Below are 24,316 nucleotides of genomic sequence, written 5' to 3' on the forward strand. Positions count from 1 at the left end.
CAGGCAGCAATATGAACTTGCACCTTCTGAAGCTTTTCGTTATGCACAGATTAGACACGCACTATTAACGGTGCTAACACCGGACACTGACGTACCTGAGGCCTCTCTGTTAGAGGACAGGCTTCTCACAGAATACATGCAAAAGCGAGCCACATCCTTCACATATCGTAAACTGATTAATTACCTACCGGACCCGACAGTCGCCCTCCGAGAAAAATGGGTAACGGACGTGGGGGAGTTGGACGATACAGAGTGGCAGGAGGCATTATCCTCCCCCAAAGAGGTGGGCATACCCTCACGGCTTAGGCTGGTACAGCTCAAAATACTACACTGTACATATCATACCAGGTACAATCTATATAAAATGGACAGAGCGCAGGATCCATATTGTCTGAGAAGGTGTGGGGAGGGGGGTTCCTTCTTTCACACATTGTGGGACTGTTCCAAGACAGCCGACTATTGAAAAAAGTTCTTCAGAACAGTGTCACAGACGGTGGGGATATCACTGGTCCCAGAACCACGCAGATGCCTGCTAAATGTGTGGGAACCCAATGATCTAACGCGCCCTGGGCAAACGTGGGCCACTATGGGCTTAATGTTGGGCAAGCGCAATATAGCGCAGAAATGGGGAGCAGTGGAGGGACCATCACTGGAGAATTGGTGTAAGGACATGGACATGGCTATGCTGGCCGATAAAACAGTATTTATGAATCGGAGATGCCCCCGGAGATGGAGCAAAATATGGGGACCTTGGAACAAATATCGGGGGGATATTTGTTAGCCGCCACCAGAGTGGGAAGATGACAGTTCTGAACATGAGGATTAATGTAAATATGGGGAACGGTTTTACAAGATGGTCCGATGTGTTGGCCGCAATCAACCAAATATGTGCAGGTGTTGAAAGTGCATTGCTATGGTGGTTATATATACTCAATGTAACATATGATATTGTTCAACCTGATTTTATTGCCAAAGTTGTTGATGAAAATAAAAACAGATAAAAAAAAAATAGCTAATGCAGTATACTTGTTTATTAAAAATTACAGAAACAATATATTGAAATCTTCGTTGCTTATCTTGATAGTAAAGTTAACAGAGAATACTAAACGTAGTATATTAATATATTTATAATAGCAACTACACCAGTAAACTCATTAATATTCCGAGACCAATTGGCATTGCCAATGCTTGTTTTGTCTTTCTAGATAGATATGCTAAATACAATAGGTATACATATTTCTTTCCGAATCTTGAGAAAATTACAGACCCAAATTCACAAAGTTATTTTTGGCCAGCAGAGATTCACAAAGGGATTCACAGTAGGCGTAACTAGATTCACTAGTGTGTATTCATCTTCCATGAGTGCAGAGAAATCCACAGTAGCAGATCCCAGTCAAGGTGTGGAAAGTGAGCATTCCCCAAGGGCTCCCTGCACTCTTTCCACTCTAGAAATGGATGCAGATTCACCCAACCAAGGACATACGTAAATCTGTTCCTGGATGGGAAAGGGGATGGAGTATTCCCATGTTGAAGTCAGAAGACCCTTTTTCATGGGGAAAATATATTCTCAATAGAGAAAAAGTGATTTTGCAAAGGAGGCTTCTATTTGTCCTTTACAGAATTATCCTCTGTGACTAACTCTGTACATGTGTATTAAGAGCCTTTGAGAAAAGTAACATGACAATCCTAAAAGTGCACTTTTATTTCATTTTCCAAATTTACGTCTGTGAATGTTGGTAAACATGGAATGAAATGTAAAAATGCATGTAGGCGATGCAGCGAACGCAAGGTAAATAGTTGTATTTATTTATTTACTTAGTTTACTCCTGCCTGTTATATGTCCAAATCCACTACCCTCCACCCAACTCCCGCCCCGGCTCACCGCCCCACAGCACTCCCTCTGTGAGCCGCCACTGGTATGTAGGCTAAAATAATCTAATGAGCAGAGCATTGGATAGTTTCCAAGCAAGTGAGAATAAGGAGAAAACTTATTTTACTTTGGGATTTGCTACCAAGTGAGACAAGGAGAACACCCTGGAACCTGGAAAACACTCTAAGGGAGCTATTGAACAAACCAAGGTATTGGGAACAGACAGCTGTAAACATGATATATAAAACAAATGGAGAACAGAGAAAAAACAATTCCAACAAAGCTATTGATGAAGTGATCTGAATGTGAATGTTCCTAGTACTGATTGTGCATCTAAAGTACTACTGTAGTTTTCAGTACCGACAATTAAAACACGCCTCCTATGATGAAAGAGAAAGAGTGCCAAGGGTCTGATTTAAACTTATACCACCATTCAATGACAGCACATCCCATGGAGAGAGACCACAAGAAAACAATTGGAAAACAATGCACCAAAGGTGATGTAAAGGATGTATTATCAGCAATGTTACTGGGAAAGGTCATGCAAGAAACATGGTTCTACAGTGTTCACCACAGTCTGTTCCTTATCTTATTTCAGAAAATACTTACAAGCCCACCAGCTGGAAGGAGAGATGCAGTTCAGGTCTCCACGTTCATCGCCACAGGTTGTGCTCCTTGAAGGATCAGCCAATCTCCCTGAAACACAAACCGGAAGAAACCATGAAGAATACAGTGATGTGCTAGGTGTATCTTGTAGGGCTTTAGAAATGCCCCGGATCGATGTTGATGGTTTGGTTCCATGCTCTTCTGCTTCACAGGCTTTGGCTGCTGCTCTGTTCATCAGCAGGGCTCCTGCCAGATTTGCTAGTTCCGGGACCAAAGTTGCTCTCTGTGCCAGGCAGTCTCTGGTGCCTGTGGTGCTCTATGTGCCAAACCCTATGATGTACTAACCCAGCTCTGTGCAGCCTAGGTGGTCTTTGGTGCCTGAGGAATATGTGGTCCTATACTATCAGATGAACTAACCCTGCTCTAGGTGCCAGGCAGTTACCAGGGCATGGGACATTCTATGAACCACAACATCTGATGTACTAAACACTCTACATGTGCCCGCCTGTCTCCGGTTCCTGTGTCCCTCTATGTCCCATACCATCTGATGAACAAGCCCTCCTCTACATGCCAGCTCTGCTCTCCATCTAGAGATGCTTTGAATCACAGGGACCCATGGCCTTCTGGTTATTCGTTCATCTGGACTCATCTTATGCCGGGGCCGTACTGTGCGCATCACTGTTCTAACTCCAGAAATAGCTTTTGTGCCAACACTGCTCTAGTGGCCGGGATGCTGAATGTTATTGGTGATTTCATGCCAGGATCCATTTTCTACTAAGTCTGCCAAATGAGCAGCTAGTGTTTTTGTTATAGGGAACGTTCTCTAAAACACGTTTTTAAAACATTGGGGAAGATGGAGATTTTTTAAAGCAGTTCCAACTAACTTAATGAAATAGAGCAGGCAAAAAAAGTTGAGCTGAAGTAGGTCAATCATTCTTAGTGGGGGTGAATCATGTCTCCTCAACACCCATGGGCCACCTAACCCCAAACGCCTCTGCCTGCATATCGCTCGCAGTGGTGCTGCTTAATTTCCAAAGCCTGGGAGCCGCCATCAGTGTTTGACTCTGAAGTGATGAGGATTGTGAAAAATTAAAGCATCTCACAAGAAGAAGCATAGAAAGTGAGCCACGCCCATCCAGTGGGAGAGCAGGAAGGGATTGCGGTATGTACTCAGTGGTGCAGTTTGAAGCACACTGTCACAAATATATGACTAAAGCATGGTGTGGTAAACACTGTCCATTACAGACAGCACATTTTCATTGAAATGTCCTCTACATTTTCACAAAAATGTAGCTTTACTGATAAATAAAGAAAACAAATGATAATGTGTAGAAAGTAGGCCTGGGCGGTAAATTCCGTTCTGCTCGCAGAGAACGCAAAATTGCCCAAAATTCAGCGTACCGCAACTTCGCGAAATTTTTTGCTTGTTCGCGTTCTGAAATGGGTGTTCGCGAGATATTTCCCTCGAGCATGCAAACAGCGATTGCAAACAGTAAAAGAGCATCGCGAACAAGCATTTCCGTGTGTTCGTGGAATTTCTGTGTGTTCGCGGAGATTTTCTACCGTTTCACGGAGATTTGCGTAATGCGATTACGCAAATTCCGCCCACCCCTAACGAAGCATGGGCGGAAAATTCGTTCCACTCGCAGAATTTGCTTATTTTTGGCAATTTCGCGGTCCGCGAATCACGAAAAATTGCCCAAAAGTCCGTAATTCGCGAGTTGGCAAATTTATTTCGCTTGGTCGCGCTTCAAATATACAATCTCTCGCGCGCGGCATTGACTTACCGTGATTCTGAGTTCGCTGACTTGTTTTCCTTCCGGTTTGCGTGTGCTGCGCCATTTTGGGTCTGGGTGCATGATCGCGCGAGACTTTTCGACCGCGAGTACATCATGCGGTCCCGCCATCTTGCACTGCGAGACTTTGAGAACGCGAATATGTCATAAGGGCCCGCGATCATGCATCGCGAGAGTAAACAATAGAGAATACGTAGATGGAATGCGCAGCTCACATCCTGCGGGAGATTTGACCAGCTCGCTTTCCCGAAGTCGCAAAAATTCGAAGTCGCGGTGAAAAAAATCTCGCGAACAAGCAAAAATAAAAAATCCGCAATCTCCGCGAATACGCTTTTGCGTGAATTCGCGTACCGCGAATTCGCAAAATTCGCCCATACTTAATAAACACCAGGCCTTTTTCCCCATGCTGAACTGCAGCAGCTTTGACCTGTTAACATTTAACTAAAAGTGTGATCTACATACTGGATGCAATCAAGATCCAACCACTTGCTACTGCAATCATTGTGCACTTGGGTGTTTTTGTAGAGATCACTATTTAATTAGCTACTTGTAATCTGGCGCTTATAGCTAGTTGAGTTAGCTGTGAATCAGGCTAGAAGCTTAATGAATGAGATTAGAAATCTAACTGTGGAAGAGCAGATATTTGTATTTTCAATAGTCGTGATGTACAGTCCCGATGCAAAATACTGATTTTCCAGCTGTAGAGGGTCTCAAATGGTGAATTCCTGACTGAGTTGAAATTTGTTATGAGAGTTCTTTCATACCAACTTAGAGGCTTTTGGGTCTGGTACTTGACTTTTAACTTGCCAGTGCCTCAACATTTTTTACAATTATAATACAGGACAGAGCTATGTACTGTGAAAGCACAGATGTGCAGTACATCTGGGAGGCCCTTGGAAGCATTGCAGCAGGGACACCATTTTAGTAAGAGCTGGCATGCAAGAACGGAAGTTTGTAGCATGATTTCGAATTTTGTAACGAGGAGAAATATCTTTATTTTGCCTCGTTCCTCTTTCTGCAGCACAAGTCGAAAGAGGGACATGCCTCTCATGATTGTTTTGTGCAGGAAGGTGTCGATCCTGCAGGCACCCTGCACCAATTGTTCTCGTTGCATTGTTCGGCATGCAGTATTTTCTGGCTGGGTCCAAACTGGGGTGGCAAGTAAGCAAACAAACAATGGATTAAACCTCTTGACTGGGGTGACTGGTTCAAAAGTTTCAGCGCTCCGTCCATCATCTCCTTGTGTTTGCTTTGTTTGCCCTAAGTGGCCATGGGTATGTCCAGACCTAGGTCCCTTGCTCACTGTGCCACTAGATTCAATCCAGCCTGACTGATGAGGGGTGTTACCCCAAAACTGGTCCCAGGATGCTAGTTTCTGGTTCAGGGAGGACCTGGCCTGGTGGTTTGGGCTGGACTGTTCCCATAAGGGGCAGGTTAAAGACTGGTGTGCATAGGGCTGGGTCCAAACTGGGGTGACACGGTGAGCTAAAGAATGATGGATTAAACCCAGATCTCTTGACTGGGGGTGAGTGGTTGAAAAGTTTCAGCGCTCCGTCCATCATCTCCTTGTGTTTGCTTTGTTTGCCCCAAGTGGCCATGGGTATGCCCAGACCTAGGTCCCTTGCTCACTGTGCCACTAGATTCAATCTAGCCTGACTGATGAGGGGTGTTACCCCAAAACTGGTCCCAGGATGCTAGTTTCTGGTTCAGGGAGGACCTGGCCTGGTGGTTTGGACTGGACTGTTCCCACAAGGGGCAGGTTCAAGACTGGTGTGCAGAGGGCTGGGTCCGAACTGGGGTGGCACGGTGAGCTAAAGAATGATGGGTTAAACCCAGATCTCTTGACTGGGGGTGAGTGGTTGAAAAGTTTCAGCTCTCCCTCCATCTTCTGGTTGCGTTTGGTATTTTCTCCGTTTTCATGCAAGACTAAACAGATGCCAGAATATAAAGCAACAATATATCAGACTTTGACCGGTTACTTGTGCGCGGCACTTTACAAAACAAGCGCATTTTTACAGGTCAATATTCTATTGAGAAAGGAAATAGAACGTCATAAAAATCTAAGTCAACATATCATAACGTATTACACAAGCATCTATGCACACATCCACAGCCCGATGTAGCTGCAAGAAGCCCCGTGACGTGTGCTGACCTCGGCCCGCCCGCATTTGGGGTTCTAGGGCTGTCGGATCAATGCTCACAACGGGGAAGGCAAAGCTCTCACTTCCGGGATGCAGAATCCGGGGCCTCTGAAACCAGAGCCTGCTGAAGGCATCGATGAGACGTGGGCGCGCGCCGAGGGGCCCAGGAACGGATGGGAACTGAAGAAACACGCTTTCGAATTCATATGGTTAAAAGGAGAGAGAGATACAGAAATGACACGTGAAAGCATAACGAAGACTAGAACGAGCTGACGAAGTTGTGGACTGGTGTGGAATGGCTCTGCGTACGTCACATCCTGAAATAATAAGAAACATTCTTGCTAGTTCAGAATATTCAACGTTGTTTCAAACAATCGGACAATACGTCTGTTTTGCAACCCGGGGAAACATTACTTAACAAAACCGTGGCTTTCCCCCAGATATTTCCTATGTTCTGGATGCTTACCTGTTTCAAACTGCCACCCCAGCTGCAGGGGGAGACCCCATAACAGGTTGTCAGTTTCATTCAATCCCAAAATGGCGAAATATTGATGAGTGTGATTCAGCAGAGTTCTGTACATCCCCATTCTGTCCCGATAGCTCCACGGATCGATCACCGAGTGATTGCCTTCTTTTCCGAAAGAGTCGAGGTCCCCCGGGGCCTGCGCCCAGTGCGGGGGGAAGTGATTCTCTAAGGCCGGGTCTGCGGCCTCTGCAGCGCTCATGGAAACCAAAGCACCGAGCAGAGCCAGCCCCAGCCCCGGCGGTGCCATCCTGATGCCAGTCTCGGCGGCACTGCCAGGGCCGCGGCGGCAGACGCTTTTATTGGCTGCACCCTGGCTCGGCCTCAGAAGCGTCATCGTGTTCAATGTTTACAGAGGTGACGTCAGACCTGCCAACTCATCTCGTGCCAGGTGTGGACAGAGGTGCACGCAGAGTGCTTGTCCAGAATCAAACAGTTTGTAAAATCAATACATCCGAGTCAGCAGTGCTGGTTATGTTCGATCTGTCAGTGGCCTTTGACATGGCAGCCCAGACCACACTCTGGGCCCGGCTTCAATCCATTGCATTGGGGGTCATGCGCTGAGCTGGCCGGCTTCTCCGTGGAGGCCGAGGTCGAGAGGTTTGGATTCCTTCCTTCTCGTCAGGGTCGTGTGAGTTGCGAGTGTGAGTGCCACAGGCTCAGCGTTGAGCCCCACGCTATTCAATATCTATCTTACACATCTCGCGTTACTCGCTGAGGCTCTGGGAACAAACATACCCCCAGATGCATCAAAGTCATGTTTTGCGAGTCCTTAATAGCAAATTTTAAGGATTCGCTATTAAAGACTCGCAAAACGGGATGCATGTAGGAATCGCAATATTATTTGCGATTCCTACTGATTGCTAATTTGCGATTAGCTAATTGCTAATCGCAAATAAGGAATGGCTTCCCATTCATTCCTATAGATCTAAAGGCCCAAAGGCCCATAGGAATGAATGGGGAGTCATTCCTTATTTGCGATTAGCAATTAGCTAATCGCAAATGTGCCGCAATTTCAAGGGTGCCAGGGTGTCCAAAGGACTCCCTGTTGCACCCCTGAAATGGTAATGTTCACTGGTGTTGCGCAGACACATGTCCCAGGGACATGTGTGTGTGTAACATTCAACTTAGAAAAAAGCACTAAAGTGCATTTTTCTAAGTTTTTGCTATATACCATGTAGTTTGACTTCACGTAAATAGCGGCCCCAGATTGCAAATTCGCAATCTAGTAATGGTTCACGCATTGCATTTAAGGAATCGCAAATTGCGATTCCTTAAATGCTATCGAAATTTGAGAACTCGCAATTATTTGTGAATTCTTAAATTGCGAGTGCATGAACCCTTGATGCATCTCAAATGCCATTTTTAAGGGCGCAAACGGTTGAATTTTGCGATTCGCACCGTTTGCGCTCGCAAAAATGCTTGATGCATCTACCTGATAGTTCCCAATGCTCATGACACTGAGGTATTGTTCTCTTGGGGCAGGGATGACATTTTCACAGGTGAAGATATCAGAGCCTGCCTGATCGCAGTTTTACTTTGGCTACAAACCACCAGCTCAAATCCAATCAGAAGAGATTGAGCTACTTTTCTTTGGTTTTAAGTCCTTTGAGCCCCGGCAATCATTTTGGCTGGCTGATGCCCCTCCTCCAGGCCATGAGGCTAGCTCAGTAAAGAATCTAGCCTTTACAATTGATGACTATCTGTAATGATAATACCAGGCAGATGGAGATGAAGGAGGTGGTGATGTATAAAGTCAAGAATACATCCAAGGAAGGGGCACTGGAGCAACTGACAGACAGAACACGTTGCTCCTATGACCTCATAACATTCGAAACCTCTAGCTTGCATATTACCACACATCTCCCTTTTTTTAAAAGAAAAAATAATATAATTCAATTAACAATATAGTTGACTATTCAAAAGAAGACTTATTTAACATAGTACCTCAACTTCAGGGGTTTCATTTAACATTTAACCTCACATTGTAACCCACACACACTTGTTTTGAAAGAAACATGAAAAGGAAGACACAAAACTGATCTTGAATAAAGTCAAAGTCAAAGTCAAAAACCACTTTATTCGATTTAGTTAAAAATCATAAAAGCATGCTACAATCAAAAAGGGACGTTACAAGATCATAAAATTTCATACAGTACAATTTCATTATATTTACAAAGTTTAAAATAAGCATTAAAAATGATTACAAGGTAAGATTGCCATGTATAAAAACAGTTTGTCCTCCAGCACGGACCCTAATGTTACATGTGCATTCTCCTCCTCCTGATCCTAACAGCGGCAACAAGATAATTGGCCACACTAAACATAACCAAGGGAGATTCTAACATTTGTAAATACAAAAGAGCTGGTTTTGCCTGTACAAAGGCTTTGCATTTCAATATGGGGACCAAATACTTCTGTCTAGGGATATTGTAAAAAGGACAGAACAACATTAGGTGCATATTATCTTGTATGGAAAAATTATCACAATTGCACACAGGTGCGTCCTCCGGTTTGTACCAACCATGACTGTCGCAGAGAACCATGTAAATCTGGTTAAATCGAAATTTAACCAGAAGCCACCTGTGAAAAGGAATATTCACAACAGCAAGGTACGGTTGAATAGCTGAACAAGTGATCGTCAAGTAATGGTCTCTGACCGAGGTTTTGATTAATTGATTTTCCTCCCGATCCAAGCCCTTCAATTTAGAAAAATTGAGCTTGACCCATTCTAGGTCTGCTTTTTTTAAACCCAAAGGAGAGGAAAAGATCTCAGGACGTCCAAGATCTATTGAGCACTTATGGATGTATGACAGCCAGTCAATATCTTTAAATTTATCAAGTTTTAAACAATCCATCAGTATTTTATGATTCATATCTAGGTAGTTATTCGTCCAAACCCTAATCCATAAAAGAATAGGTGCCATGGAAAGGATATCAGTGATGTACCCTAATCCAAGCTCCTGATGAACTGAGAAAGTGGCTGTCGACTGGGGGAGCCCTAGTATAGACCGAAGGAACTTGTTTACCTCCCTTTGGATGGTATCACTTTTCGCGTAGCCCCATAGACCTGCACCGTACCTTGCTATTGCTAGTGTTTTCGCCTTATGCAAGGCTAATAATGCACCAGTTGGTTTCCCGCCAAGTCTCCTTGAGAAGCTTAAGATCGCATTTGCCGAGCTCCTTACCGCTTTGGTTTTAGCTGTTATTTGTGGAAGCCAGCTCCCCTTGGTATCAAAAATTATTCCAAGGTATGTAAACACTTTGACACTAGTGATCGCTTCGCCGTTACAAAAAAAGGATTTAGTGTTGTTTTTTACAGCCCCAAATGCCATAACATGCGATTTAGAATTATTCGCCACTAGGTCAAGCGAGGACATAAAATCACTAAAAGTATTTAATAGTCTTTGAAGACCCAAATGTGTCCTGGCTATTAATGCAGCATCGTCCGCGTACAGGAGAACAGGAATACGGGTATCTCCTGCACGCGGTATGTCCACAGAAGCAGTTAAAAGATGCTGCTCCAGAGAGTTTATGTATAAAGTGAACAGCATGGGGGCGAGGATGCAGCCTTGTCGCACACCCCTGCTCGATTTAAACCAGGCTGTGCGATTCCCTTCTTGGTTCATTCTAATAGATGACTTTAAATCTTTATGAAGTTCAGCCAAAAAGTGGACAAGAGGTGGGTCAAGGCCCAGTTTTAACAACATGGACCACAGCTTCGCTCTGTTAACTAAGTCAAAAGCTGTTGACAGGTCCATGAAGGCCACAAAAATTGACCCCTTTGCTGCCTTGGTGTATTTTGAAATTAGCAAATGCAAATTTAGACATTGATCCTCTGTTCCTCTTCCTGAACGGAAACCATACTGGGCGTTGGACAAGATATCATTATCCACTGACCACTTAGTGATTCTAGCAAGCAAAACTTTGCCCAGGATCTTCATAGAAGAATCCAACAAGGATATCGGGCGGTAACATTTGGGGTCACTTCTTTGCCCTTTTTTAAAAATAGGAACTATGATTGAGCATGACCAAGTTTTGGGAAAACCCCCAACATATGCACAATTAAAAACATTAGCTAATATCATTGCCCACATCACTGGATTTAATTTGTAAAGATCCAAAGGAACCCCATCCGGGCCAGGGGCTTTATTCCCTGCAGAGCCTTTTATGGCTACCTCAACTTCAGTTATACTAAATTCCAGTTTAGGTAGCAAATTGGAATGGCGAGGCATATGGAATGTCTCAATGACTTCGTTACTTCCATAAATTGCAGAAAAATGTTTGAGCCAATCTGCTTCAGGGATATTTACTTCGAGATCTGTATTTCGTGATTGGGCAAAAAGAGGGTTATTAATTATTGACCAGAATTTAGAGCTATGTTTAAGGGTAGTAAAGTCCATTAGAGAGTCCCAGGCTTCTTCTTTTATGATCTTTTTCCTTTCCTTCACCACCTCAGCGTACGTCTTCCTCAGTTTGGCTACCAGTGACTTATCTCTAGGAGTATGTTTAAGCGCTCTCAACAGTGCAGAGTGTGCTTTGGAACATGCATGGTCAAACCAGCCATGAGCAGGGGCCGGTCCCCTCCTTGGGCTAACTGTGAGCTCCTCTTCCACTCTAAGACAGATAGCCTCAAAGGCGGCGACTACCTCTTTTCCCCCCATTTCTGGGTCCCTGCAAGTATCAAGTTCCCCTGCTAGTTCTTGTTCAATCAGGCCTAAAAAGTCCTCAGGGCACACTCTACACCATTTTAGTCGCCTCCCTTGATCTTTACTCTTAACATCCTTCACAGAAGTAGCCAACAAGGCACCTTTGAGTAGACCAAGAGACCCATCCATAACTAGTGACACCGGATTGTGATCACTGAACCCGCTTACTATGGCGTTATAGAAGACTACATAATGAAGAAGACCAGGAGACATAAAAATATAATCAATAATCGACTCACTTCCCCTTGCGTTATATGTGACCACACGATCATTTGAATCATAAAAACCTGGTTCATATAAATCATTTGATGATAACAAATCTTCCATAGCTGAACCCTTTGAGCTATGCTCAAAATGAGGCAGAGTCGTGTGATCAGGACCATCAGCAACCTCAATCTGGCAATGTAACCCACACAAATGAACATTAAAATCTCCCATTAATATGAGTTGCACAAATGTGGTTTGTTTTGACACATAATCAGTTAAAAAGGGAGATAAACCTTCTAAGACAAAATTTGGGGGACCCCCCTGTATAGAATTGTAGCAGTTTATCAGAACTATCTTATTTTTATCTGGAAGAAGGATTTCTAGCAGCTGAAAATAGTGTGAGGAGCTAGCGATCTCCTTGATACTACCAGCTACATTAACGGACACTAAAAACATCAAGCCTCCTCTATCCCTTCCCACCGGGGAACTCTGAGCTTTGACAAAGAAAGATGTGTAGCCATCCAAACAAAAAATATTGTCCCTTGAACAAGTTTCCTGTAAGGCCACTACATCATACTCTTTTAGCTTTTTTAACCAAATCGGGTCTTCCTGCTTAGAGCGTAAGCCCGCGATATTCCAGGACAGTAACCTGACATTTCCCCGGTCAGGGTCTGTTGGTGCATCACAAGATTTAGATGATATATTACAAGGTGAAATAGTAATAACATTATCATGGCCATAGGTTATCTTTCTAGTTTGATCATGCTCTAGTCAGTCAGTATCTGTCTGGGTGGCAAGGACCGTAAATCTGTTTGGCAGGATCAAATCATCTCTGGGCATGTTCCTTGAAGTATTAACTGTAACGCCACCCCTGGATTGCTTTGTAACCCATTGATTGGCTTGTAAAGGCATAATTGCTTTATCTACTTCCCAAGGGTTAATGTTATACTGCAGCCTAATTTTTTCGCTGCCAACTGACATGTGTGCTGGGGGGTAGAAAAAACCCAGGGGCATAGCACGAACGCCCTTACCTACTGGGTCCAGGGGAGAGGCATCCCAAAAAAGGCGGCTAGTTATGTTGCGAGATTTAAAATTGACTATTACACAGTCGCCTGCCACACATTTCTTTGTTTTACCCACCCAATTTACCCTCCTACCTGTCAGTATATAATCTGCAATGTTACTTTCTCCCGAACAATTCGCATTGCACCATTTTTTAGTATGATTAAGAAGGGTTTCGTGTGATTCTACCTCCCCGTCAGCAAGTTTGGGCACATTAACCAATATTGCTACAAAAGGTGTTGCATCTGGTGGTAAATTTACTGGGGGTACCCTAACTGACCGCCCCCCCTGTGAGCCTCGTGCCCTATCCAGTGAAGTGGGACGAGGCACCGTTTCCACAGTAGGCGTAGATCTGCCCTTTACAACGGGTCCTTTATTGGGCACGAGGTTATCAGTGGCCATGTTAATCAAGGGGCTGTCAACCTTAGGTGCAGAAACCTGTAGAACTGATGGGCCTATCACTGTTTGTGTTGAAGGTGTAGGGGCCTGTTTGTTTAAGAAATCATTAATACGATCACATTTCACCAAAAGGTCCTTGACACAATCCTTCAGAGTCTCCGTTATATCAGTGGCAATCTGGATTAAGGCAGATTCCAGTTTGTCAGAAAAAAGTTTTTCTAGTAGAGACGAGATTCCCTCCTCTGTAATGTAAATAGCACGTTGACCCCCAATCTGGCAGCTTGGAATGTTCTCTTTGTCACCAGAGAACTCTGCTACAGGAGGTATCACTGTTTCTGGCAATTCCGGGATAGGAAGTACAGTTGGGGCCTGGGCCATATTTGGTCTACATGTCTCGATAATGACCCTTGGTTCCAGCGGTATACAGTTAATGGTAGAGGTATTCAAGGTATTAGGTGTGCCTGAGCCCACTGGAGTACTTCCAAGGCCCAACTCACGCTCTGTGACCACAATCTGGGTAGATAGTTAATCCACTTTTGAAGTCAGGTACGTGATAATGCTGGTGGTGTACTTAGGAACTTTGGCTTTTACTTCCCCCACCGCAGATGTTAATAGTTTTCGCTTACCCATGTTGACAAAGACGTGGCCCGTCCCGTCCCTGGTCGTCCTTGGACAGCCTTAGACGGCCCGCCCTCTGCCCGGGCTCCGCCCGGCGACGCCCGCGCGCGTCCCGCGACGCGGAGGAAGCGTCCGACCTTTGTAGCACCTCCGGGCGCGAAGAGGGAGGGAGGCAGGTAGTGCCCGCTAAGCTCACTGGGAGCTGTAGTCTCCAGCCGCGAAGATGGAGCGGCGGTGGCGAGACTAACAGCGTTCCCCACCCAGGAGCAGCTCTCGGCGTGACCGTTGGACCGCAGACACAGGTAACAGCTTGTCCCCCCGCTCCACCGAGGGAGCGTCCGACCTTTGTAGCGCCTCCGGGCGCGAAGAGGGCGGGAGGCAGGAAGTGCCCGCTAAGCTCACTGGGAGCTGTAGTCTCCAGCCGCGAAGATGGAGCGGCTGCGGCAAGACTAACAGCGTTCCCCACCCAGGAGCAGCTCTCGGCGTGACCGTTGGACCGCAGACACAGGTAACAACTTGTCCCCCCGCTCCACCGAGGGAGCGTCCGACCTTTGTAGCGCTTCCAGGCGCGAAGAGGGCGGGAGGCAGAAAGTGCCCGCTAAGCTCACTGGGAGCTGTAGTCTCCAGCCGCGAAGATGGAGCGGCGGTGGCAAAACTAACAGCGTTCCCCACCCAGGAGCAGCTCTCGGCGTGACCGTTGGACCGCAGACACAGGTAACAGCTTGTCCCCCCGCTCCACCGAGGGAGCGTCTGACCTTTGTAGCGCCTCCGGGCGTGAAGAGGGCGGGAGGCAGGAAGTGCCCGCTAAGCTCACTGGGAGCTGTAGTCTCCAGCCGCGAAGATGGAGCGGCGGCGGCGAGACTAACAGCGTTCCCCACCCAGGAGCAGCTCTCGGCGTGACCGTTGGACCGCAGACACAGGTAACAGCTTGTCCCCCCGCTCCACCGAGGGAGCGTCCGACCTTTGTAGCGCCTCCGGGCGCAAAGAGGGCGGGAGTTAGGAAGTGCCCGCTAAGCTCACTGGGAGCTGTAGTCTCCAGCCGCGAAGATGGAGCGGCGGCGGCGAGACTAACAGCGTTCCCCACCCAGGAGCAGCTCTCGGCGTGACGGTTGGACCGCAGACACAGGTAACAGCTTGTCCCCCTCTTGAATAGAATGAAAACAAAATTGTTCAAATCAATTCAATGTGATTGAATAAAGTATTACAAAGAAACAAGAAACAAAGTCTTTCCATTTCCTTGGCCTTATTTTAGTGCGAGCGCTCCTTCTCTAAGCTTGAGCCAACGTATCAATCTTTAAACATTTCTTGATTTTGCCATGTATAACAAGATTATGAGGAATCAAAGCCACACGAGTGATACTCCATCAATTCCCATCAGAAAGTCTCACAAATTTTTTTCTTAATTCACATACTTGAACAGGATCTTTAAATTTAGATAAACATTTTTCTTCAAGAACTGGATTTTCGACCCATACCCAGTATCCTACTTTTAATCTACATTCTTTCCTCAAGCCTGAGTTTGCTTTAACAGCCCTTCTTAAATTGACTAAGTTGGAATTCTTTTTGGCAGATTCACACCAACTTCTAACACTTTTATGCTTTGGTGTTATTTTAGTAACCCAATAAGGACAAAGTTCTGTAGCAGCTTCCCTACCCCATATCACCTCAAACTGGGATTTCCCAGTCACATAATGAGGAGTGGTGCTTTGAGACCAGACCAAGTCTTGTGTAGATTTGGCAACGCACATATTGCTTTTGATAGAAGCTTGTAAACACTCTTCTAAAACTTTTTTGAATCATTCAACTTTCCCCTTGATTTGAGGGTGATATAGGGGCATTATGAGATGTTTTATTCATGGCACATTTGTTTAGGGATGAAGACATTTCTGTGATAGTGAACTGAACTCTATTGTCAGTGAGGATCTCTTCTGGTAAACCTTCTCTTGAAAGAAATTTCTGAAAGCACTTGATTACTTTCTGGGTGGTAGGTTCAGAGGCTGGTTCAACCTCAACCCACCTTGAGAGATGATCCACCATGACAATGAAGTATCTCATACAATTGGGTAGCATTTGATATGGACTCAAAAATTCTACACCAATGCGTTTCCAAGCTCTCTTTGTACAATAACTTACTGATTCCACCTGACATTCAGTTATTAAAACTTTGTCACTCAATTAGCATTTGACACGATCAGACACAAATTCTTCATCTTCAGTGTCCATGCGTGGCCACTAGAACCTCTCCCTGATCTTTCTTTTAGTTAAAGTGGAACCTAGATGGCCACAGTGTGCTAATTCAATTATTCAATGCTGAAACAGGAGGGTGCTACAAGCTTATCTCCATGTACTAAGACGTCATTTTCTAAAGATAGTTCATCTAAAACTTTCCAAAACATTTGTAATGCATACAGCAATTGAGTCTCTTTGGGCCAGCCAGAAATCACAGAAGCAATTACTTTACTAAGAAATGCTAAATGCATGCTAAGAGTACTTTTCAATCATTGAATATTTACGTTCTGCTGGTCAAAACCTACAGTGAACTCATATCCCTTGCCAACTTGAGTGAGAACTACGCCAAGACCATTATCACTAGGGGTGGGATGGAATTTGCGTAGGCGCGCTACGCAAAGTTCCACAAAACGGTTAAAAATTTCTGTGAGCACCCAAAAGTTCAGCGAACATGCAAAATTACTTGTTCCGCCCATTTGCGATGCTTTTTTCCTGTTCGGGAATGCTGTTTGCGTGCTAGAGAGAAATATCTTGCGAACACGCATTTTGAAAGCACAAACAATCAAAAAATTCTGCCAAGCCACGGATCGTGGAATTTTTGGCAATTTCACATTCTCCGCGGGACACAAAATTACACAAATCCTGCAAATTCCACGAGCGTAACAGAATTTACTGCCCAGGCCTAATTATCACATACATCAACTGTTACCACAGTGGTTCTATCTTCGAGGAATGGTTGCAGGGCAGGAGAATTCACAATTTTGTCCTTGAAGATTTTAAATATACAACAAGAATCTGACCAGACAAACTCAGAATTTTTTTTAACAGCACCCGGAATCACTCTGACAAATTTGCTAAATACTTTAAAAACTTACCGTAAAATTCACACAGGCCTAAAAATGAAAGTAATGATCCTTTTTTTGGGGCTGGTGTATCTACAATGCTTTTTACAAGGCATGGCTTAGGTTTTACTCCTTGAGCAGAAAAGACATGAACTAAATAGTCAATTGCCTTGGTATTGAAAATGCATTTGTCTTTCCGCAAGGTAGCACCTCTAGACTCAAGTATGCTCTGGACTTTACTAAGTATGTCATCATGTTCAGACTTATTTTTTAGTAATCTTGAAATATAGCTACTTGAGTGATACCATGAAACATTTCATTATCAGTCTTTGGAAAACTGCCGCTGCTGAAGCTATGCTGAAAGGCATCCTGCAAAAGTGGGAAGTGCCCTCTGGGGTGACGAAAGCAGTAAGACGACGGGAGGCTCTGTCTAATTCGACTTGATGGTATGCCGATCTAAGATCCAGTTTGGGGAACCAACTGGAATGACAATTCTTTGTGATCAGGTCTTCTGTTCTGGGTAAGAAAACATTGTCCATGTATATGACCTCATCGACACTTTTGAAATCTACACATATCCTGAGTTTGCCTGTCTTTTTCTTAGCTAAAACTATGGGAGATAACCATAAAGTGCCCTCAACTTTCTCAATGATGCCTTGCTCTCACATGCTAGATAACATATCTTATCATTCTTCTCTGACACTCAAAGGGATATTGTCTAATTTGTGTTTCACAGGTACATCTTGCTTTACTGTTATGAATGAACAAAGTCAGTTATTTCTCCCAACTTATCTTGAAAGACGTTTTGATATTTGCTTTCCCAGTTGTCAACATTTGTGACAAATGTAATATCATGTTTTCCATTGGTATTAGGATTACTAGAACCAGGACTAATGGTTAAGTTGAATTCAGCTTGGTGAATGAGACCTAAAACATTAAAGCCTTTGCGTGCAACATACCCTTTCCCAATGATAGAGAAATTTCAAAGTTTGATAGATGACCAAAAATAACTAATCAGATCCACTTTGCTAAATTTAAAAGCTACAGTCATTAGATCTGGAGGTGGTAAAGGTTGTTTACTCCATAGCTGGGTGTATTTTGTGTGATCTACAATGGTGATGCAAGCGCTGGTGTCTACCAAGTGTTTAATTGGAGCTTCATTAATCCACACTTCAATTTCTGCTACAAAGGCAGATGTATCTTCTTTTATACATCTCACACCTAACACCAATTCTTCATGTGTATCCTTCTTCTCGTTGTCATAAACCTCATGGTCATCGCTGATTACAAAACAAACACGATTGTTGTATTTACCCCTTTAACACACTTTCAAGAAATGGCCCAGTTTACCTAATTTCTTGCACTGTTGCCCATGTGTGGGACAGTGGAAGTCTAAACATGATCCTCACCCATGCACACAAAGCCCTCCACAACACCGGACCAGCATACCTTAACAGCCAACTCGAAATCCATGCACCCCAAAGGACACTACAATCAGCCCAGCTCTCCTACGCTGTGGTCCCCGCACCAGGAAATTTAGTTTGGGAGGCCGCTCTTTCTCCGTCCTAGCAGCCAGAACCTGGAACGCCCTACCGCTCCACCTCAGACAGACAACATCACTCCACACCTTCATGAGAAACCTCAAAACATGGCTCTTTGATAGACCTCCTGCTTGATGGACTGGAACCTGCACCTCCCCTCCTCCCCAGTGCCTTAAAACCTCACGGGTGAGTAGTCACGCTAAACAAGCCCATGATTAATTTGGGTGGCCCACATCTAAAACAACTAACTCTCCATGATTGGAAGGTTTGGGGGTTAGGTTTGAATATATTCTTATTCCTTTTGTTTTCTACAGTTAATGACTGCACCTGAAATGGACATTTTAATAAGAGATTCTTCTAAAAATTTCACATGCTGACATGAACCCTCAGTACTTTTGGCTATGTCAATATCTTTGTCTAAAGATGGATTTTACAAGTAAAAAGACGTTATGGCATTTTCTTGGAGCTTAATTTACTACCATTTGATCTCTTATTAATTGTGGATGTGAACGCTTCAAATTCACAAGTTGCAGCTATTAATTTTAGAGCAGTAACATATGTGTCAAAACATCTTGAAGGTTTTTGTATCCTAGTAAAGAATTCAAATCTATGAAAGACTAGATTTTTTTGTCTCAGAAAAGTATTTATCGAGTTGAGCAATGGCAGTGTCAAATTCATCAAGGTCTGTGTCATCTAAATCTTCATATTCAGGTAAATGGTCAAATATGTTTTGACCTTCAACTCTTAAATGGTAATACATTAAACCTTTTTTCCTGTCTAGTTTGAATTTTGTGGCCACAATAGCAGCTAAATACGCCTTGATAGAATGAATCCAGAGTTTCCATTCTAAAGGTGGTTCCCCTGGTTCTTGTAAGAATGGTGAAGGTGGTGAAATACTTTGCATAGTTTCTTATTAGTTGAAAAATGTAAAAATTGTAAAATTATAAAGTGTACAAAGTACAGGTTACTGCTGAATTGTACAAAGCGTGCAAATTGCTGAAATATAAACTTGCCCAAAGTGCGGAAATTGCTGATAAATTTGCACAGGGTGTGTGTATCTGTTCAAAATGTGCAAATCGTTGATAAACTTGCACATGCGTTTAAATCACTAGGTCATATGTTGAAAGTAAGCATGCAAATTGCAGACTTACAGATTTCCACAAATATAATTCAACAATGGTTTGTGTGCACGTAGCAGCAAACAAAATATTGCAGTGCTTTTGAGAACTGCTGGGGGCAGTGTAGCGAGATTGCCCTCTATCATGAACTTGGAGAAAGAATGTAACCAGATGAAAAACAGCAGCTCCGGGACTAGATGAAGAACAGCAGCTCCGGGTTACTAGCAAGATGTATGTATGGCTCGCAGTTTAATGTAAGTTTGAGCTTAAAGTTTGACACCTCATGGGTTCTCGGTTCTAGCAAGGAAAATCAGCCTAGGTTGGATTGTGAGTTTTGCTACACATGAGCTAGAGGCTGTGTTCTTTGTTGCGCCGTGAGCTTAGCTATGCTTAAGCAGAAGGCTGTGTCCCTTGTTGCGTCATGAGCTTAGCTGCGCTCAAGCTAGGGAACAGACATCATGAGGAGATTATTTTTTTAAAAGAAGCGGTAGCTAAGTAACAATCACGACGATCAAATAATGAGTAAATTGAAGTTATAGTAACTTTGTTTTTTTTCTTCAGGAAGTCTTTAATAAACAAAACACATAATGTTTTGTTATTTAGAAGAAACAGTAACATTTGAATGGTTGCTAAGTGACAGGAGCAAAAGAGGGTATCATAATACGTTCCCAATTTCTCTTGAACATCTGCAACGTAAGGTAGCAGGAAAGGGAGTCTCACCTTGCGTGTTCACTTATGAGTGACACCAACCGTTGGTATTTGTAAGGATGGTACACCTTCCTGTACATGAACATTCTTTGAAGCCGATTTGCAGCACAAATAGAAAGAGCAAAATAGAGATAAATAAAAGTGTTTCTCCTTGTTGCACTAAACTCGCGCCTGCTATTAAGTGGCGTTAGTTTTTGGTGCTGCCTCAGGTTTATAAATCTTTGTAAATCTGAGGCGGCATCAAAAAGCAATAGGTGTTGTGGTGGAACGCCCTCAGCAGCACCGTTTGCATGCACCTTTCACATAGATGGTGTCTCTGTTACCTGGGAAGGAAGATGGAGTAGCCATGCAATTTCAGGAATGTATGTTGGCAGTGGGTAGGTGGATGGCCGATAATTGCCTCAAACTGAACACAGCAAAAACAGAAGTCATTGTGTTTGGCTCAAAGGAGTACTTCTGGAGTCCCTGCTGGTGGCCGGAGGAGAAGGGTACTCCTCCCTTAGCGGTCGCTAAGGTGAAAAACATGGGTGTCTTAATTGACGATCAACTTACCTTCAGGCCCCAGGTCAACGCCGTAGCATCTTCAGTATATTTTATACTTCGGAAGATACTCCCTTTCCTCCCGGAGAGCAGTAAAAAACAGTTATTACTGCCTTAGTGTTGTCCCGTCTAGATTACTGCAACAGCCTGCTTTTGAATACCCAACAGGGGCTTCTCAATAAAATGCAGGTGTTGCAAAATGCAGCAGCTAGACTTCGACGGGCATACCGAAGTATGCCTCCATCTCGCCGGAAATCACAAAGTTACACTGGTTGCCAGTGCAGAAGCGGATCTCTTTTAAGGCCTTGTGTTTGGTCTTTAAGGCCCTGCAAGGTCTGGGGCCTGCTGCCTGAAGGAGTATTTTCAATGGCACATCCCTCCCAGACAACTAAGGTCATCTGGGCTGTGGTTGGTCAAAGTCCCTCGCATAAAGAAACCCCCGGGTAGCGCGCTGTATAAATGTTAAAAAAAAATAAATACCCGTTTGAAAGGGGATGATATTTACATAGCAGTGTTAAGCCTCACAAAGTGGCTTAATGCCATTTTGTAAATATGGAGCTGTACATTGCACCACTGGAACCTCAGAATAAGCAACGTTTAGTGGCGCAAGGCCCTTGTAAATATGCTCCCATGTATCTCTCCAAAAACAGAATAAAAAAAATAAGTACAAAATGTGACTGTCCAGGATCACTCAATTTGGCAAAATGTTATGCTGAAAATAAAAACAGTCTATCTTGTGCCTATGTTTCCAGGTAGACCACAACTATCATGGCTGTGATTCTGCTGGCAAGGTCAAGGTGCTGCCCTTTCCAGTTAAACATCAATGTATTGTGGCCTTGACCACCTTTAGAATAGAGTGTTTATTTCAACCATAATTCTATTTATTTCAAGAAAATCTCTTGAAAATTATTCCTGTGAAGATTTTATGATCACTATTCAGTAATGAGGTGAGTCTATAGGAATCTGCCTTCCTGGGAACTTTACCTGGTATCAGAATTGTGAAAAGTGTAGCTTTGTGCCAAGGGGAGGGGGAATATCTTTGCTGAGCACATATATGGTGTGAAACAAGATTTTCCATAATGGGATCAATTCACTAATTATACGTTTACACAATTATGTGGGGATCCCATCCTGGCCTGCCACTTTCCCATTCTTTATCCCATGACCTGATCCCTGATTTCTTCCTCCAGAGGAAAGTTCATTTATCCTCAGAAAGAGAAGTTAATTCCTTATCTGATAGCCAGTCTTTACTTTTACATAGATTAGGGTCAATATTTTCTCTATCACCCACACTAAATTGTTTAACAATTCTGCTTCTATTTCCTGATTTGCATTCAGGATCCTTCTTGTACATGATTGTATCAATAAGTTGATATGATTCCAGGTTATATCTACCTGATTCTTCCAGGATAAGAGAACACCACAGTTCTCCCCATATTCAAAGTAGTGCAACTTACTAGCATTCTACTTCGCTTGTATTCTTTGCTCCAAGATGGTCTTGTACTCGCTCTGCATATCATTGAACTCTGACCTAAAAATTGAGTCAGCCCGTGACAGGTGATAGCCTGCTTGTACTTTCCTTCTTTCTGAATAATTCTAAGAACTACGAACTCCCCAAGACTTACGCCTCACGACTGACTGTTCCGCTTTTGGGAAAAAACGTAAGACCCATCTATATCCTAAGGCCTAACCCCCAACAGAGCATGTGATCAAATTGGCAGCCCATCCACAAACTCTCACTACATAGCGCCGTGATATCGTCCAGGATAAGGGTTGCGCTCAATAAATAAATAAATAAATTGCTCTCTTCGGTGACGAGCTTCTCTATAAATGTTGTCTTTGGGATGCGCCCCCAACAAAATTGCCTCATAATCATACCAAACAACCTCACACCTAGGACTACCTACATTGATTTGAAACTAAAATGCCTAGTTTTCTGCTTCAAGTCCTCAATGACGTGCTAGTCTGGAAGTAAAGCAGTATTTTGTGTCAAAGGTTTTTGGGGTTTAACCACAGGCATATCTATGAAAAGCATCACTTCAGAATGGTCTGAAATTATTGAAATTTAACAATGGTCTGCCTAGTAGGAAATAGCCTATTAGAGAGTAATGCCCATATTTTTAACTATAAAAGATGTAACTTCACTGATCACTTCTCTTGCCATATATAAAGAAATCCTGTATCTACATTCATATCATTTACATTGGTTGTATAGTTACGCTTGGATGTTCTGTCCCTCTCATTCAGTACTACATTAAAATCGAACGCATCAAAAATGGAAAGGGGGATTCCATAAATGCTGTGCTAAGATATTCAGGTAATGGAGACCATCACAATTAGCAATATCCTGCAAAAGTGCATTTAAAGATGCCTATTCCCAAAATGCCAACTATTCAACTGCCTAGAACCACCTATTTTAGTAGCTTATTACTCTGATCCCACAATTTCTTTTTATAAATATGGCAACCCTCTTTATAGTGCCCCACTGATCAGAACAGGTACATCCTGCACCCAGGAACACTTTTCAAAACACCATACTATCTCTGATCTTTCTAAATGTGTTTCCTGAAGTATGATAACTTGGAATTCCTTCCCCTTAACAAATTCCTGTACCTATATTTCCTTCTTTCTGACTCTTGAACTGTTTAAATTTGACACAACTATTTCTACAAAAGATGGCTTCTCCCAAAACCTTGCTCACCTCTGCACGTAGTCATCCTCTAGGAATCAACAGCATGCTCTGAGGATTACATTTGTTTATTTTTCCCCACATGCTCCCCACCAAAGTGTCACCACCCTGCGGAATCCGCTCAGCCCTATATGGTGAGAAAGCAAGAGATACACAATGATTGATGGAATTTGGACCAAATCAATCATTCACCCCCAGTCAAGACATATGGGTTAAATCCATCGTTCTTTTGCTCACCCTGCCACCTCAGTCTAGACCCAGCCAGATCCAAAGCAGTCTTAACCCAGTCCGTCCTAAACTACCTGTGGTGGCATAAAGACTTAACCCAGATCTCTTGACTGGGGTTGAATGTAAGATGTACTCACTGTTCCAACCAATAATTTGTTGCTGTAGAACTTTCTGCCCTAGAACAAAGCACGCAAAGAGGGTTGAGGCAAGAGCCTGCACCTGTCACTGCGAGTGGCTGGCTAGTATAGCGATGGTGCTAGAAAACCAGGAAGTGCACCCCTTTACACTTCCTATTGGGGCGAATCCCCAAAAACAAGCACAGAAAAAATTTAATCAGCACACATCAATTTAAAGTATTATTTAAAGTTCAAATGATATCATGTGTCCATGATGATTTGAAGAAATTGCCAGGTCCAGAGTTTTCTTTGTAATCAAAAATATTTTCTTTATTGATGGATATGTGCAGTCATTAAAATCCAATATTCACACA

The 24,316-nt window shown here is 43.6% G+C and overlaps 1 protein-coding gene across 1 annotated transcript in view; it reads right to left on the reverse strand.

The window, feature by feature from the left end:
* LOC144764021 (protein LEG1 homolog) overlaps positions 1-7,191 on the reverse strand; it is a 108,428-nt gene extending 101,237 nt beyond the window's left edge. Inside the window, exons 1-2 of the mRNA XM_078650153.1 lie at positions 6,880-7,191; positions 2,480-2,566 (exon numbers count right to left, since the gene is read on the reverse strand). Of these exons, the coding sequence (XP_078506279.1) occupies positions 2,480-2,566; positions 6,880-7,186 (394 nt within the window). The 5' untranslated portion in view covers positions 7,187-7,191. The remainder of the gene's footprint in view (positions 1-2,479; positions 2,567-6,879) is intronic.
* Between the last annotated feature and the right edge of the window lie 17,125 nt (positions 7,192-24,316).

Source organism: Lissotriton helveticus, chromosome 6 (assembly GCF_964261635.1).
Source record: "Lissotriton helveticus chromosome 6, aLisHel1.1, whole genome shotgun sequence".
In the NCBI taxonomy this organism is placed as follows: Eukaryota; Metazoa; Chordata; class Amphibia; order Caudata; family Salamandridae; genus Lissotriton; species Lissotriton helveticus.